This window comes from Dama dama, chromosome 5 (assembly GCF_033118175.1).
Source record: "Dama dama isolate Ldn47 chromosome 5, ASM3311817v1, whole genome shotgun sequence".
Lineage (NCBI taxonomy): Eukaryota > Metazoa > Chordata > Mammalia > Artiodactyla > Cervidae > Dama > Dama dama.
The window spans coordinates 51,101,099-51,119,132 of record NC_083685.1 but is presented as its reverse complement, the minus strand read 5'-3'; the positions used below and the strand labels follow the sequence as shown (position 1 = coordinate 51,119,132).

Below are 18,034 nucleotides of genomic sequence, written 5' to 3'. Positions count from 1 at the left end.
AGGGAGTCATTAGATCTCTCATTTCTGCAGCTTTTGACTGCATCTCAACCCCTCCACTTTTAAATATTTCCTGTCTCCTATCTCTCTCATCCTGGTTTCATCACCGAAGCTTTATTTCTGCAGCACTCATTTAAACTGACAACTTGTTTGGTCTGCATGACTTTCCTCCATAGCAACTCTGAGGGATGATCTGGCTCAGATGATTTTCTTAGTTGCATGCCAGCTACCCATAGATAAGATTACAAGGAATACTTCTTCCTAGGCCCTTCCCTCCCTTCCCTCTGAATCGGGCATCTAACGTACCCTACTGTAGACTCCAGGGCCCCAATTCTCTGCTTATTTGGGGGGCAGGATCAGATCAGGAGAAAATGCTAATGTCACAGGAACTGCAAGTAATCTGGTTTATTAGGAATAGGAGATGCACTCAAGTGATTGGTAGAGCACAGTGGGGAGAGACAGATAATCTAGGCTTATATGGTGGGAGTCTCTGACATGCTGAGAACATTTTATTTGATTTGATAAGAAAAGGGAATTCAGTGGAGATTTGGAGCAGGTTTTCTGTTTGCATTTGTTTCTTTCTGGGGTGTGTGTGTGTGTGTGTGTGTGTGTGTGTGTGTGTGAGTGATATATTCTCATAGGAAAAGGGATGGCATCTATTAGATTTTCTCTATGGTGCCATTCACAACTGTGTGCACCCAAGTGTGTGTGTGTATGTGTGTGTGTGTGAGTGATATGTTCTCATAGGAAAAGGAATGGCATCTATTAGATTCTCTCTATCGTGTCATTCACAACTGTGTGCACCCAAGAAAGGCTTCATAGAGATGAGGGTGGTGATGGAATTTGGAAAAGTTTGTCAGACCATAATGCTTTTCAGAATATCATCTTCATAAAAGGATCAAGCATCCTTGAGAAGGAACTGTATTGCTTAGAAAAGAGTAAGTGGACAATGCCAGTAAAAATGGAAATATGTATTTAGCCTGTAGAAGTCTTTAGTTTTAACTGGCAGAGACTGGATGGAAAGTGAAACAAATCTCAGAGTTTCATGCTCTGCTGACAGCAGAGATGTGGTTCACTTAGCTTCTAGCCGAGTGTTTAAGTGATATTGAAACACTTCCAGTTTACAGTACATTTGGCAGCTCTCTGTTGAATAATCTTTTTTATGTGTATTCTGTTTGGAAGTGAATGTATACCAGTTATTTTAAGTAGTATTTTTTAATCTGTTGCTGTGTTAATTATAGCAAAGACAGCAGCAACACAATCATGGACTGATGTGAATGTTTTATTCAATGAACCAAAGAAATATCCACCAGGGCTGTATAGAAATTGCAGTGGACTGAAAATAATCAAATATGAATGGGTTTAGGTAGCCAATGGCACTGACAGCTTATGAAGCTGAACGCTAGATTTTTTTTTTTTTTCCTGCTGCAGTTTGTGTGAGAGTCACTGAAGAAAGAACCCCTCGGTGTGATTATGTTTTCTTGTGGAATGTAACTAATTTCACAGTGGAATAATTTTGACAAGAGTTCTTAGTTCCCTTCCATATGTTTTATTTCATTTTCTAGAAAAGGGGTCTTTGCCCTGGCACATTTGAATGCTGTTGAGCACCATAGGAAAGCTGTTTATTTTGGTGCAATTATCAGTGGCAAAAAGAGAGAAAAAAAAAGATAAAAACAAAAGGGGAAGGTGAGTCTGGGTGAACTGCTCTTGAACAGTTGATGCTAGCACAGAGGCCTTGAATCTGAACAAAGCAATGGGACATCACGGCTTCTCATTAAAGTCTGAAACAAAGAGAAAATTACAGGTGAACATGTGTGTGGGATTCCACGCCTTCCACCCCCTGCTGAACAACTGGACAATAACCTTTGTTCTCATTGTGCTTTCTTTCAACACAGTGTTACTGTATTTCATTCAATCTCAGAAACACTTGAGAAGCAACAGAATGGGAATAAGTGGCTGATCCTAGAAAGTTAAATTTTCTTTTCTTTCTATAAAAAAATACCATAAAATTTGTATTTAGGATATGCAAGGAGGGAAATAAGGAACAGAGGTAGTACTAATTGATGTTGGATTCTTTGAAGGGCAAGCCTCTTATTTCCTTGAATTTTTCTATTTATTGACGTCAAGGCTATCATTTCTAAGTAGATTTCTGGGACTAGGAATCTTGGCACAAAATCTTCAATGTGTTCCAAGAGGCTTTACTCTGGCACATTACCGAGTAGAAATGTGTGGAAATGATATAAACAAATAATTCATTAAAAAGATGATATGCTTAACTCTTAAAACTATGAAAGGGTACTCAATCTTAATCATAAAAGAAGACATACAAATTAGTATTGCACTGAAATAACATCTCTTACCTATTAAGACTGACTAAGATACCTAAGTTTGTTAATACTGTGTTATCAAGAATGGGGGGCAGGTAAACACTTCACATATTGCTTGAGAATGTATGTATTCCTACAACACAAATATTCAGGACCATTGAAAATGTTTATCAAAATTTCACACTCTTTTATAGGAGAATTCCAGTTTATTCTGTAGTTATAATAGTATGTGTGTGTAAAAGTATGTTGTTAGACTATTAATTGTTTCATTGCTTAAAATAGCAAGTTAGAAATGCCTTAAATTTCCATCAATAAGAGAGAAGTAAAATATACTATTTATAGCTCTGCAGTAAAATACTACCCCTGGAGAAGGAAATGGCAACCCACTCCAGTATTCTTGCCTAGAAAATCCCGTGGACAGAGGAGCCTGTCCATGGGGTTGCAAAGAGTCAGACACGACTTAGTGACTAAGCAATAAAATACTCCACATAAAGAGAATATGAGAGAATGATGCCATATTCTACATGTTAGTAGGAAAATATCCTCTCCCCAAAACATCCCATTAAGTGGGAAAAAAAAACCCAACATGCAAAACATACTGTGTTGTATGCCACCACTTGTGTAAAACCAGACAAAAATTATACTTGTCTTTGCTTATTTATATATCTGTGGAAACAGAAAAAAATCATCCAATGGGAAAAAATGGATGACAGAAACAGTGGTATAAAGGAGACTCGTCGCTGTTGTTCAGTTGCTGATTCGTGTCTGACTCTTTGCAACCCCGTGAACTGCAGCACATCTGGCTTCCCTGTCCTTCACCATCTCCCTGGACAGTATGAAGAGGCAAAGGAGGCTTCGGTGCATGCCTATTTATGTTTTTGGCTCTTGAACCCTGTGAATGCATTATCTGTTTGAAAAACTAAAAGTTTTTTTTTTTTTTTTTTAAGAGGCGAGAGCAAGTCATTCCAGCCTGGATGGTCAGAAAAGACTTTAGAAAGGAAGTGGTGTTGCAGGTGAATCTCGGAAGATAAGAAGTTCAAGCAGAGAGAAAGCAAGAAAAGAAAATCATGAGCAAATGCTCAGAAGTAGGAAAATCTGTGGAGGGTCAGCAAAGCCATACAATGGCACTGAGAAGGAAGCTTCAAAGAGCCAAGAAGAGAGCAGTGATATATAAAACAAAGGAAATGGAAGGTTCAGGAAGGAGGGCTTGGATATTAGCATCAGGAGCCACAGAGAGGTCACTGGGGCTGCTGCCCCCTGCAGTTTGTCTGTGGTTGATTCCACTTTCAGCCTGACTTTTAGTTGCTGGATTCTGTGGTGAAGGGTGTTGGCTTTCTTTCTAGTTTCATGAACCAGTCATCTACAGATTGTTTTCTATAAATGCATCTCTTTGTTAGAGATCTGTGTAATAAAAAAGTAACAGGAGGCATGACAGACGACTTCAAGAGTTGTAAAATCTATTTTCTGAGAGAAATTGCACATGCTGAGCAACTGGTGGAGATTACAAAGCAGTCTGATTTTTCTCAGCACTCAGTTTATTAATATACTTCATAGTACTTGTTGATTGGTCATTAAATGAAGTGACATGTGTATTATCATAGTGTGCAGTATATTTAATGGATGGTGATGAAGATGATGGCATAATCAAGATGATAATGATAAGGATAATCTTGAATTGGAAGTTTCCCCCTAGCTTTGGCTTTTCTCTCTGACATCAGTTTCTCCCTGTGTTTCCTTTTGGTTTTGGGTAAGTGGTGTGACAGTAATAAAATTGCCTGGGGTCCCTAAAGGGCTTCATGGATTTATGCTGGAGAAAAGGAGTAGGACATATCAGGATAATAATTACCTAGGACTGGGTGATGCAGACAGAAGGAAAAAGAGCATGAACAAAACTGTTGTCTCCTGAAAGGGACTGATGTGTTCTAGTGTCAGGAGTGGGAAGAGTTGCTGCGTCTATGACCTGGTCATTACCTTGGTGGGTAACATTGGCCTGATCTTTTCACCTCTCTCAACCTCAGTTTTTAAAATTGAAATATAGTTGATTTACAATGTTGTGCAGCTTTCTGGTGTACAGAAAGTGATTCAGTTATACACATACACACACATATATAGAGATATATGTATATATATTTTCATATTCTTTTCCCGCCATTACAAAGTATTGAGTATAGTTCCTTGTGCTATACAATAGGTCTTTGTTGGTTATGTATTTTATATATGAAAGTGAATGTTGCTCAGTCATGTCCAACCCTTTGCAACCCTGTGGACTGCAGCCCACCAGGCTCCTCTGTCCTTGGAATTCTTCAGGCAAGAATACTGGAGTGGGTTGCCATCCCCTTCTCCAGGGGATCTTCCCGACCCTGGGATTGAACTAGGATCTCCTTCATTGCAGGCCGATTCTTTACAGCTGAGCTACCAGGGAAGCCCATATATATATATATATATATATATATATTATATATATTATATATGTATATATATATATATAATTGTATAATTTATTCCTTTGTAAAATGAAAGTGGATAAGATCTATGGTTTTTAGTTTTTCCCTTAACAGTACCATTTTATTTTCCCAAGAGAAACTGCTGAAAAGACCAGTGATGAAAGCAGGCAGGGGAATCACGCTTCTCTCACCTTTGAGTAGCCTTTGAATGAAGCATTGTAATCCATTTGTAAAGGATGGAATCAAATCATTTTCTGGTGCCTTCAAGGTCTAGTTTTTAAATTATCCACGACTTTAATATTCCAAGAGTACTAAAAATATGAATAGCATCAGTTCAGTTCAGTTCAGTAGCTCAGTCGTGTCCGACTCTTTGTGACCCCATGAATCACGGCATGCCAGGCCTCCCTGTCCATCGTCAACTCCCGGAGTTTACTCAAACTCATGCCCATCGAGTTGGTGATGCCATCCAGCCATCTCATCCTCTGTTGTCCCCTTCTTGTCCTGCCCCCAATCCCTCCCAGCATCAGGGTCTTTTCCAGTGAGTCAACTCTTCGCATGAGGTGGCCAAAGTACTGGAGTTTCAGCTTCAGCATCAGTCCTTCCAATGAACACCCAGGACTGATCTCCTTTAGGATGGACTGGTTGGATCTCCTTGCCGTCCAAGGGACTCTCAAGAGTCTTCTCCAACACCACAGTTCAAAAGCATCAATTTTTCGGCGCTCAGCTTTCTTCACAGCCCAACTCTCACATCCATACATGACCACTGGAAAAACCATAGCCTTGACCACACGGAGCTTTGTTGGCAAAGTAATGTCTCTGCTTTTTAATATGCTGTCTAGGTTGGTCATAACTTTCCTTCCAAGGAGTAAGCGTCTTTTATTTTCATGGCTGCAGTCACTATCTGCAGTGATTTTGGAGCCCAAAAAAATAAAGTCTGACACTGCTTCCACTGTCTCCCCATCTATTTCCCATGAATAGCATAAGAATGGAGTAATTCTAAGACCCCATTTAAAACATTCTCAATGTTTACCTTCATTTTAGTAGCTTTGCAATTTTTCATTGCAATAAAGCCATTTACCTGAATGTCCTGATGGTTTAGGACACCCCAGTGAGCTTACTGAGATATCTATCTACCAACGTGAGAATCTTGTAACTAAAAGTGGTGTGTGTGTGCCCATGTGCACACGCTTAGTTGCTCAGTTGCTCAGTCATGTCCGACCCTTTGCGACGCCATGGACTGTAGCCCACCATGCTTCTCTGTCCATGGAACTCTCCAGGCAAGAATACTGGAGTGGGTAGCCATTACCTTCTCCAACTAAAAGGTATATGGGCTGAAATTATGTATTATATAGATTCCAAAGGCAAAGATAATTTTTAGTGATTTAAAACAGTATCACCTTCATATCAAATTATATTTATTGAAATTATATCTTTCTCCTATTATTCTCATATATCTATAGGATGATCAATTATTTTAGAACAGAGGAGTAATGTATCAGAAGTTAATTTTCCTTACAGTGTCACTAGCTCTTAATCCACAGTTGATAATGGTACATGCACGTTGAAAGATCATGAAATCCAAAGTTTAGTGTTGTCATAATTTGGACTAAACTTTTAGGCAATGCTTGATGAATTCCAAGTTAATTTATTGTAGAGAAATGTACCACTCAAACAGTTAATGGATCCCTATTTCTAAACCTTATGTGGTATTTAATTCAAAGTTGGTAAGCCAGCTTCTCGCTTACTAGAAAGATAGATTGATGTCATCTAACCGGAATCAATCCATAGTCTTAGGGCGTTTACCAGAATGGATTATTTAAGAGAAGAACTCGTGGTGCTCAGTGCCCAGTTTATTCAGTGAAATTGACTGAAAAGGATTAATTGCTGGGGGCTGAGGCTTGTGGTGGCTTTCTGAGGGATATACATATACATATCAGCAGCACGTTTTATCTTGGGCTGGGGAGTCAAGGAAGTGCCCATGATAATGTGTGCTTAGGACAGACTCCTGTTGCTAAAATATTGTCATGTTGCATAGTCCTTGTTGTTCTTAGTAAATATTGTGCATTATTGGCATGTGATCCAGAAAACAGTGAGGCTGGATAAGAAGGAAAGGAAAGGAAGAATGATATCAATAGCCTCCACAGGGGATTTATTTAAAGCCTGCCATCTTGTCAACATTGTTTCAATATGACAGCTGAGGCTTTCGCCAACGATTGAACATCTGACCCCATTTGGCTCCTCACTTGAAGCTGTGTCTTAGTCTAAATGGAAGGGCTGACTCTCTGAGAAGCCATAGCCTGAATCTGAGTTTGGTTCATCACCAAGTTCATGATGATTATCTGAAGTTTGTTTGAACCTCAGGGGAGAATAAAATTGAACTGAAAGTCTCACCAGAGTGGATTTTGCCAGTGATTTTTTTGGCTTTCAACTTTTGCTTAGAAATGACATGAAAGCAGCTGCTGTTTTCTGGCCATTTGAGACTGGGTGGTGGATTCCAAATATATCATACGCCACACTGGTGTTAATCCATCAGGGAAAGAAATTTATTTAATTGTTGTTGAAATGATAAATAGGACATGGAAGTAAGTCTCAGGTTTAAACATGGTTTTAAATTGTGTTCCTCTAGCTGACAGATATTGTCGTTTACAACAGTTTATTTCAGCCTCAAGAGACTGAGAGTTTTCCTACTAAAAATTTCAACAACTAGGATTAGTCAGAACTCTCAGAGATAGTAAGAATGCAAACTGGAGTTAGACCTCGATTTAAATTTTGGCTTTACTAACTTCTTAGGGATGAAACCAAAAGCATGTTATTAGCCTCTCTGAACTCCTACCTACTCTTCTTTGAAACAGTGCTAGCAGTGCCTTCTCTGCAGGTGAAACATAGTGTCCAGATCATAGTAAGTTCTCTGGAAATATTAACTACTTTTATGCTAGCAGAGCACACAGTATACACGTACTCTGTGCAATTAACCTACAAACATTTTTAGTCACATTTCCCACCAGCCCTTTGAAAGCAAGGTGTTTTATTGAAAACAATAATGAAGGCGATGCGGTGATGACTTTGGGGGGATTATTATACTGTATATTGCCATTATCCATTATATAAACATTATAAATATTTGTAAGACAGGAATTATGTCCTTTTATTTCACTACATATTATTGGCATTTGCTTGTTTTGTTTATTTTCCTTTAAAAAACCCGCCATGCTTCTGTACTCCAACAGCCAATATTTCAACAGTTTTTAAGGAGCAACAATTCTATTCAGAATGATAAGAAATGAGAGGTTTTGTTTCGATTGGAGATTATAATTTAAGGAGTTTTGCTCCTAAAATGCTTGCCTTCCTAAGTGGAGGGACAGGATCATTCTTTAAATTGTAAACAACAATGTCAGGAGTGAGTGATCGTCCTTAGCTGGCTGCAGAATTTGCACTAATATTGAGCTGGTATCAAGTGGCAATCGAGGACCAAAATATTTTAACTGGTTTGTGACATCTCACCTGCACTGTGTAGGCAACTTTTCTTCCTACATGTTTGTCTGGTGATACAGAGTACCTGATGTAACCAAATCAATGGTGAAATCAGAGCGGATTAGTGTTTTGGTTCATGACCATTCACACGGTCTGTTTAGCACATGATGATGCCAAAATTTATGCCTATGAATCTGTATTGAAATTAATAGTTCTCAGTACAAGTTTAAAATTTCTAAAAGCTCTTCAGTTTAATTGTATGGCTCTGTCAATGACATGAGGAGGCAGCAAATATTCTAAGTAAATAACATTATTTTGCTATTTTGGGGGGAGGCCATGGAATTTGAGCTGTTACATAGGATGTGCAAGGCTTCCCTGGTGGCTCAGTGGTAAAGAACTCACAAGCAATGCAGGAGATATGAGACTGGAGTTTGGTCTCTGGGTCAGGAAGATCCCCTGGAGGAGGAAATGGTGACCCACTCCAGTATTCCTGCCTGGGAAATCCTGTGGACAGAGAAGCCTAGTGGGTCACCATCTGTGGGATCACAAGAGTCAGACATGACTGAGTGACTAAAGAACAAAGAACATGGGATATGCAAAGCTATAGTGCCTGATTTCTTGCATAGCTGGTACAAAATTAATTCCAAAACTGGCATTTTCAAAATAGAACAAAATTATCATTGAAATAATAGCTTCTCGTGGAGGTTACTTTGAATAAAAACACTCATTTGAATGATAGGTAGTTTTAACACTTAAATAATGCTATCTCCTTGTAGTCGCATATCATGTTGTTTTGTTTAAGAACAGTCTCTTTCCTGAATACTAGCCCTGTGCTGCCCATTTTCCCTGTGTTTTCTAGGCAACTGAAAATTTCAAAATAATAATTTAAAACTTTGAAGTTCTGTACCAAAAGAAAACCACCTGTTACTAGTAGCCAGTGACTTATGTTGTCCTAGTCACCCTTAAACACCAGTCAGCTTTCATTGAAAAAGAACACAATGGATGCCATTACTGTTTCTAGTCCTCAACCAATAGGCACTTAATTTCTTTCAAAGAAAAAAAACGAGCATTTTCCCCCCAATATTAAGTAGTTGAGTCTATGAGGAATCAAAGCAGCCAATTCAGGAACAAAAGACAGTTGCTTATGATCCAGTCCATTTACTAATTGCAGAGACTTATTTTCTAAACTGTATCAGAGGGAATAATATTAGAGCTGATCATCATGAGTAGGTCTATAATAAGGATGGTGCTACAGTATTTCACACATGTGTTTGTAAAACTCAAAAGAAGGCTGATATCTTTCTGGTTCTATGTATGTTGCCATAGATTCAACTCCAGTCTCTCATATTACATTCTCTTTTTTTTAAATTGTGTGTTCTTCATAATTATGAAAAACAGAGTTACTGTTTCTTGCTGAAATTTTTCACATGGTAGGCTGTCCTCTGGGTTCAGTGCATGCTCTTCCCTTAAAAAAAAAAAAAGAAATCATAGAATACTTGAATCTATTCATTCCTCTAACCTCTGTGAACGTTTCTATCTCCCTGATGTCTTGAGAAGTATAAACTTACCAGAGACATTTGTCAAATGTGTAGTCATTCTAGTGGCTCCTGGATTATCTAAATTTCCCCCTAAAGAGATAACTAGATTCAATAGGAAAATCATTTCATTGCTCTTAACCATCACACAAAGGCCAGTGATGTTCCTGCTCTTTTTAACAGAACAATTACCTTGCTGGTAACTATTTCGTTTAATCCCATCATGAGATGTTTAAAAAATAATTGTTCTACTTGGTCTTTTTGTAACTGTGTTTTCTGATCACTTCTTCATCAGTGCTGTTTTCTTTTTAACTGGAATGAGGTTGATTTACAGTGTTGTATTGCTTTCTGTTGTACAACAAAGTGATCGGTTGGGTGTGTGTGTTTATATATGTTTATGTGTGTGTGTGTGTGTGTGTTTCCTCTATGACTTATTACAGGATTTTTTGTTTTTATTTATTTTTATTGTAACACAGATGATTTACAATGTCGTTAGTTTTAGGTATATAGCAGAGTGAATCAGTTATACGTATATCCACTCTGTTTTTGTTTTTGTTATTCCATTTAGGGTAATAAGGAATATTGAATAGATTTTGTGCTATAGAGAAGGTTCTTATTATCTATTTTATATTATAGGATAGTGAATATAGTTTCCTGTGCTATACAGTTGGACCTTTTTTATCTGTTTTATACAGAATAGTTTGTATCTGCTACCAGTGCTGTTTTGAATACTGCTTCAATCGACTAAGGATGGCAGGGTACTTGGAAAGTTAGAAAACAATGGAGGTAACAGATTTAATGATAAAAATAAAACACAGTGGACATTTTATTCTTTCTGGCCTTTATTCATGTATGTGTCCCATCCCAAAGGGGCTTTATTTTCTTTCTCAGTAAATGATGGAGTTGACAGAGAATGCTGTAATTCGGAGTCCGCTAATCTTAATGATTTAATCAGTTGTGTTTTCAGCAATAGGTTTTGGGTTTCAAATCTCTGCTGAGCTTTTAAGCTTACTCTCGTGGTTCCTTGAGCACACACCACACAGATCTTGTCCTCTGTGAGCTACTATGAACTAAAGTGAAATGGTCACAGAGAGTGAAAAACCCCTGGCCTGCATTTTTGTAATGTTGTTTCTCCTAAATGCGTCCTGTTAATGGTAGGGAGTGCTTCAGACCTCTTTTTCATTCTTCGTGTTCCAGTAATTCTTTCTTCCATTTTTCTATTATTAACATGTGCTGAGGAGTAGCGCTTTCAGGTGGTGTACTGTATTATTCTATTTAACCGGCAGCCTTGGTGTTCCTGTCTCCCTTGATCCTCCCTCCTTGCAGGAGTTCTATTTCTCATCTGATCTCACACGAGGATGAAGAGATGGTTGCCTCCCTGGGCTTTTCAGAGTCTTTTAATGACTCTTACGTTGTTCAAAGGCTTCTCTCTCCAACCTGGAGTCTTTAGAAATCATGATTTCTTTTTTTTTTCTTTTTTGGGTTTTGAGCTAATAGGCGTTGCTTGGAAAGTTACATTTCCTAGTCTAAAACTGGAAAAGTGACACTCCTCATATCAGCTTTATAGTCACTATTTCTTAGAAGATGGATCATCATAGAACATGGGACAATATTTAGTTTAGAAAGAAAACCTAAACAAATTTTGTCCCAGATATTAAGCCAAAGAAATAAAGGAAGCATGACAAGTTGAGGTGAAAGAATGTTTTCCAGTTTAGAAAAAGTGATTCATAATCTAGGTCTGTGGAAATCTCTTTTAACGTAGTGCAGAGGCCAGAAAATATACATTCATGTCTCTACCACAGGAATGCTATATGATTGGAAAGGCAGAGTAATTTGGGGGAGAAATAAATCACTTTAGTTATATTTGTGCTTTGTTCTCATGAACCATTTCCCTTTGCCACCAAAGGGCTACTTACTAACCTAGTCTCTGAAATTTTGAGGTGCCCTAGAACCCTGTTTTCTGTAAACAACTATAAGACTCTCTGGTATACTGTGCCTGAAATGAAATTTCAACAACTGAACATCCAATCTTAAGATCTTGGGAGGGGATGATAATAAACAGCATTGATGATTGTTTGATTTCCTGCAGCTATTTTCACATAAGGTAGCGCTCAACACTCAGCTCCATGAGGTGCGTTTAACTGAGCTCCACTTGTAATCAATGCAGGCCCTTAATTTATTGAAACTAATTCTGAAATCATGGTACCATACATACTGTCTACTGTAGAAATAATTGATAAACATTAATTGCAGGAAAGAGAGGAGCCATTTGCTTCAAAGAGCCCATCAGCAAGCTGTCCTTCCTGTTTTATCAGTAAGCAATGCTGAGAGCAAATAACAGATGGAACTGTCCCTCGGTGGCAGCGCCGAGCACTCGTGAAATATAGCACAATCTTCCTCCAGTGTGTTATGTTTTTAACAGTGGAAGATCAGAAGCAGGCAAGGTGTGGGCTAGGATGAATGACTGCCTCTGATGAAACATCCTTTTCTTCTAGGAAGATTCCTGAGGCAGATTGGGCTTTGGCAGTCCATCTCCGTGGCTTGATAGAGGGTCATTGCAGAATGAATCTGGAAAATTCTGTGGAACAGGGACAAACCTCAGAAGACCAAGGTGAATCTAAGGTCTGATCTGTGCTCTCGTGTGCTCTCAATGGGTGGTTAAATTCTAGTTCCTTTAAGTAGCCATCAAAGAACCGCAAAACCAAAGAGAAAGCTGCCCCAGACACTGAAATTTGGGGCTTATTTGCCATCTGTCACAATCATTTCATCCTCTGCAGTATTTTATTTCTACTTAACATGACTACAGGAAGGTATTTGTGCCTTTTATGTGTGTGGGTGTGCGGCTAACATCCTCTCCTGCGTCTGTTGTTTGTATAATCATGCTGAAGGCTGTTACCATGGCTGGGGAAGCTGGATTTAGTATATACATTTTTTTTCCCTAATGGAAAATTCTGTCAGCCCAACTTCAGTGACTGTTTGGTAATAGCTTTGTAGTCAGTCAGATAGGAAGTGGGCCTCAATTCCATGAGTAGGTAATTTATTCAAGCCTAGTTTATGATTCCTTTTCATAGTAGCTTTTCTAAATGGTTTCCAGTGACCCCCCTGCCCACTTCTAATGCTGCCTCATCCCTTCAGCCCTGATCACTGCTCATACCTCCTATTTAAGTAAACAGATCAGGTCTCGCTGAGAGAACTCATTTAGTAAGCAACTGCAACTTGCTCCTCTGACTCACAATGTCCCTGAATTTATTTTTTCATGTCCCCCAGTTTTAGTGAGAGAATTATCCTCATCCTTTAGGAAGTTAATCTAAACACATGTGTTATTAATTTTGCCGATTTTACTCATTCTTATTCCCTTAAATACTAAAATGTTCAGCCTTTTCCTCTTAAAGGCATCCCTTGGATTGACTTGCATTTAGCTCTTATAAAGGAAAAGAAAACATTTCTTCCAAAACTACATTGCCTGTCAAGCTACTGTCGCTTTTATTCTTGCAGAGGTTCTTGAAAGATTAGCCTCAGCTTCTGTCGTCTTTCCTCTTCATTTACTTTGCTCTATATTGTAATCTCATTTTCTGCTCTCCGTTCTTTGAAACTATTCTATAAAAGTGCACAATTTCTATGTATTGAATACAGTTGTCATGGTTTTGGACCATTCAGCGTCTGAGCACTCTTTCTCTCAGGGGTGAATTCTTGAATTTCCACATTTTGGTAAAAGGCAGGGTTCATGTTTAAGGTTGAAGAGATACAGCTAGAGACAGGCATGCAGTCTTGGTTTGGCAGTTGGATGGTTCTGCCCGGGGATGGAGGAGAAATTATAAACAGAGGCGGCAGCAGCAGCCACAGAGCCTGGAGCAGAGGTGATGGTGCTGGCCATCAAATCTGTTGTATCCCAAACTCGGCATTTTCTCTGCAGTGTTTTCTGGTTGACTCATCTCTTTTGGGTCCTTTCTACTTTCTGAGCCTGGTTTTTCAAGTTTCACACCATTCTTTGAGCTAATTAATATCTTTTCTGTAAATGTCTTCTGTTCCTTCATTGAAGCATATTTGGTTTATGTCCCTTTGACTTAAAAGACCTCACTGATAACAAATAATGGTACTTGGGAATGGGTTTAATGGAATGGAGCCTTTGGGGGAGTGGAGTGTAGAGTGAGGGTGTGGGGCTTATTAGCAAATGGTGCCTGAAACCGATGAATCCCATTTGTCTTCGGAGACAAGGACCCTGGCAGCTCGTCACATGCAGTGGTGAAGAGCTAATTAAACACAGCCTTTGTCCTCTGGAATGAAAGACTCCCTTGGAATGAAACGTCTGTTCAAGGAAAGGCTTTAGGGAAACCATATTGCCGCTGTTACTAACCAGCTAAAATAAAAGATTATAGGGATACCAGGAATGTTTTGAGAACACTGACTAGCTGGAAAAGGTAAATGATAAATTTCTCCCCTTAAATTCTTGATTGTGGCAAAGGCTGAATCTCAGGAATTCTAACAATGCTCAAAGAGTCTCTCCATTCTCTCAGCTTCTTTCAACTTCCATGCACTTGAAAATGAAACTCGGGTTTGATATGGTTGCTGAATCATAATACCAATTAACTTAATATCCTGCTGGTCTTTTTATATGGAAGTGAAAGCACCGGTCAGAATTGGACCATGTTGTCTGATTCTAAAGACTCACAATGCCATGAACCCCTAGCCTTTTCCCTGTGCTTCAGTGGTCTCTTGGGGCCGGCTCTTTGTGGCTGGTGGTGATGGTGGTTTAGATGCTCAGTCGTTTCTGGCTCTTGTAACCCCACAGACTGTAGCCCGTCAGACTCCTCTGTCCATGGGATTATGTGGGACAGTTGCATTTACTTTTTCCCAGCTCTGTTCTCTGTGGCCTCGTGGACAACTTGATGCCAACTGTGGTGCTGCAGTTTTGGAGTCCCTCTCCCCCTTTTGCTGGAGTTGGTTGTTCATTTACCAGCACATGACTGTTCTTGGGATTTCAGAAGTACTTCTGCCTTGTTTGATAGGGCCGTCTCTTCTTGCTTGGAGACTGTATTGGTTTTTCTCTGGGGCTGACTTTGCAAGGGAGTTCCAACTTACAGACCTCCTGTTATCCCCAAATTTCCAATCAACATGTCCCAGGGGAGTTGATTGCATTGTAAAACCTGACTGAAGAAGTTTTATCCTTTTATGTTTTTTTGACAAAGTTTTTGACCAAACTTGGGGCTACATGTGAGAAAAACGGCAACTAATATGAGTGATTACCGTTGAAGAGGTAAAGCATAGTTTTTCAAAGAAATGATTGTGTCAGTCTGTGCTGGCAGGCATGTGTTTGATCTTTGGAGCATTTGCTTGACTATAATCTGGATTCAGGGGATGGCTAGGTTGGTGAAGCTGAGATTCTGGAAATCCCTTAAATAACACAGAGAAGGTTGGCAAGTGACTCTGGGGTAAAGTAATCATATACAAATTACATTCACTCTAATTTGTCCTCCAAGAGGCTCTGAAAAAGATCTTAAGAAATGTGCTGGTGAGGGTAATGACACCAGTTTTGAAAAGAGTCTGTGCTGTGGCTCTTTCTAGGCAGAGGATGCTGGTGACTGATGCTTCAGTTGAAATTGTTTCCTTGATAGAGATGAGGAGGAGACTCTTGTAGGGCATCCGAGGTCACGTGACAACATTCAAAGGTGAAATTGTTTTGGCTTACCATAATGCGCAGCAGGGCAAGCTCATCGGTCAGAATGTTGTGAATTACAGGAATCTTTGGTCATGGTTGGTGGATCATCGGGTCCCTGGATTGAAATAGGAGATGGTACCTTAGTCCTTGATTTGCATTATGGAAAACATTCTATAACTAGGAAGTACAGGTCTGACATGGACTATCATTACAGGGAGTTTCCCATTTTCACCCAATTCTTAGATTTGTCTCCATAATCATAATTCCTTGATGATAGACTGCAATACTATCACTCCTAGCATTTCTTGCCTTCACCAAAGGGTCTGTGGCTATTTCCTATAGAGCTCTTAATTTGGTTACCTATTTTTTGTCGTGGATTTATTCAGAATGGCTAGGAGATGCTGTCATTTTGGAAAGTGAATTCCAAAGAACTATGGCTCTTTTATACCAGTGATCTAGCAAACATTAAGAATAGCGGTATTATATTCTGAGGGTAATGTGCTTTCAGGGGTCAGCGTTCACATAAACATTTTCAGGTACCAAATATTATTGTTTCGACTTTGTGACAAAAATAGACTGCTTGCATTTCAGGTCATGCTGATACAAACACTTCCTAGAATCTGGCTACACAGACATTTCATGCTAGGTATTATCTACATGTGACTAGAATAGAAAGGAGCTGCAAATTCCGTACAGTAAACGTCTATATCCTAAACATGCCCTGGGAAAGGGAAAGAAACGGCTTTGGGATATTGTTAAACCCTGATGCTGAGTTACCTAATTCCTGGAGACTGAGAAAACTGCTGTGATCTATTGATCAGAACAGCAAATTGTACTCCAGATTATGAATTGAGTTTTGATTGGCGCGTGACTCTAGGTGGTCTAGTCTTCTGATTATTTTTCTGACTACCTGGAATAGGTCTCTGGAATAGGTCTCTTAAGCAACTGGCGGGAACCCCCGCTGGGTGCCTGTACCATATCTAGGGCTATTACAATTGGAAATGCCACTCTTATGGAGTTGCTCCTAGCTACCAGAGAACTAAAGTCCAAAGTGATATTGCATCCAGAGTTAAATCATGAAAATGAAACATCATCATGAAAGATGGAGAGTTGATGATTCTTTACATGTCTCTTTTTAGGCCTGTCTAGAAGATGTACAGGCTTAGAAGACATGGAGATACATTGAGGGATTATAAATTATACCCAATTGTCCATTGAACACACATTTATTTAGTACCAATCAGGACTCATGCTCTGTGCTAGATGTCAGGGGTACATTGATGAGCAAATCCTGACGAGTCTTTCTTTTGTGGCACGGATATTTTGGTGCTCAAGATAACTGAGCATTGCTCATTATAATTGAGCAATTATTGCTCAAGATAATTCTAAGTGCTTGTGTTACAGGGGAGCCCTTTGTGTGTATGTGTGTTCAGAGGGATTTTGGAGGAGGGAGCAGGAAAGGTAAGGAAGTCCTTCTTTAGTAAGTTACACTTAGATGTCCTCGGGAGCAGAGGTAGGTGGTGTTAATAGCTTTGCAAAATCGGGGCAGGGGGAGCTAACACCACAGACAGCAGGAGAGAAGTGTGTGTTTGGGGAACGGAATGAAGGACAGTGTGGCTAGAGTGATGAGTGTGTAGGGCAAAGTGATAAGAGAGGAGGCTGCAGTGTAGACAGGGGACAAAACTTGCCGGATTTGCTCTTACCCGACTATCCATGAAGTCAAGTGCATGGTTATTAGTAGACACAATGTCATGATCAGATATTTAAAAGACTTCATTGACTGCCGTAGGGGTCTGAACAGAGAGTGGTAGGATATCACTGAACTGTTGCAGCAATCCCAGTGAGCGTCTGTGGTATGGACGTAGAAATCAAGTGGTGAATTTATGAGATATTCTAGGAAGTGCTATTAATAGGATTGGTGATGGGCTGTTGATGATGGATTGAATATTGGGCACCCAGCAGTAGGAAACATAAAACAATACTTTCATATTTCTAGCTGGTATAGCAGAAAATATTTCTCTATCTCTGTATATCTGTGCATGCTCAGTCGCTTCAGTCATGTCCAGCTCTTTGCAACCCAGTGGACTGTAGCTTCCCAGGCTTCCCTTTCCATGGAATTTTCCAGGCTAGAATTCTGGAGTGGGTTGTCATGCCCTCCACCAGGGGATCTTCCCGACCTAGAGATTGAACCCGAGTCTCCTGCGTCTCCTGCATTGCAGGTGGATTCTTTACCACTGAGCCACCAGGGAAGCCTGTATCTATCTATCTGTCTAATCTGAGCTGACTGGAGTGGGTCTCGTTTTGGGCTCATTTGTTTCACTATAATCTGGACGCACTGGAAAATATGTCTATCCATACATCACTGAAGGATAATAAAATGGGGGCAGTGATAGGTTCATTCTTGGACCTGTAGCGATTGAGGGGTGTGACAGATTTATGTAAAGATGTTGAGTGAAAAATTAGACACAAGGTTGAAAGAGAACAAGTTTGGTGTTGAAGTAAATCATAAATATGGGGGTCACTGGTCTGTAGATGGGGAGTGAGGCCAGAGATGTGGAGAAATGCAGCATAATAAGAGAAAAGCCCGAGAATGTGCCCTGAAGG

At 39.6% G+C, this 18,034-nt stretch overlaps 1 protein-coding gene across 3 annotated transcripts in view; it reads left to right on the top strand.

Moving 5' to 3' along the window:
* SLC7A11 (solute carrier family 7 member 11) overlaps positions 1–18,034 on the top strand; it is a 209,666-nt gene that overhangs the window by 128,098 nt on the left and 63,534 nt on the right. The window contains exon 12 of one of the 3 annotated variants that reach the window (XM_061142360.1): positions 12,270–12,334. The exons of 1 other annotated variant lie outside the window; for it this stretch is intronic. In XM_061142360.1, the coding sequence (XP_060998343.1) occupies positions 12,270–12,319 (50 nt within the window). In that variant the 3' untranslated portion in view covers positions 12,320–12,334. Of the gene's footprint in view, positions 1–3,271; positions 3,773–12,269; positions 12,335–18,034 lie in introns of those variants that run through there. One more of the 3 variants, XM_061142361.1, reaches the window with a different exon arrangement.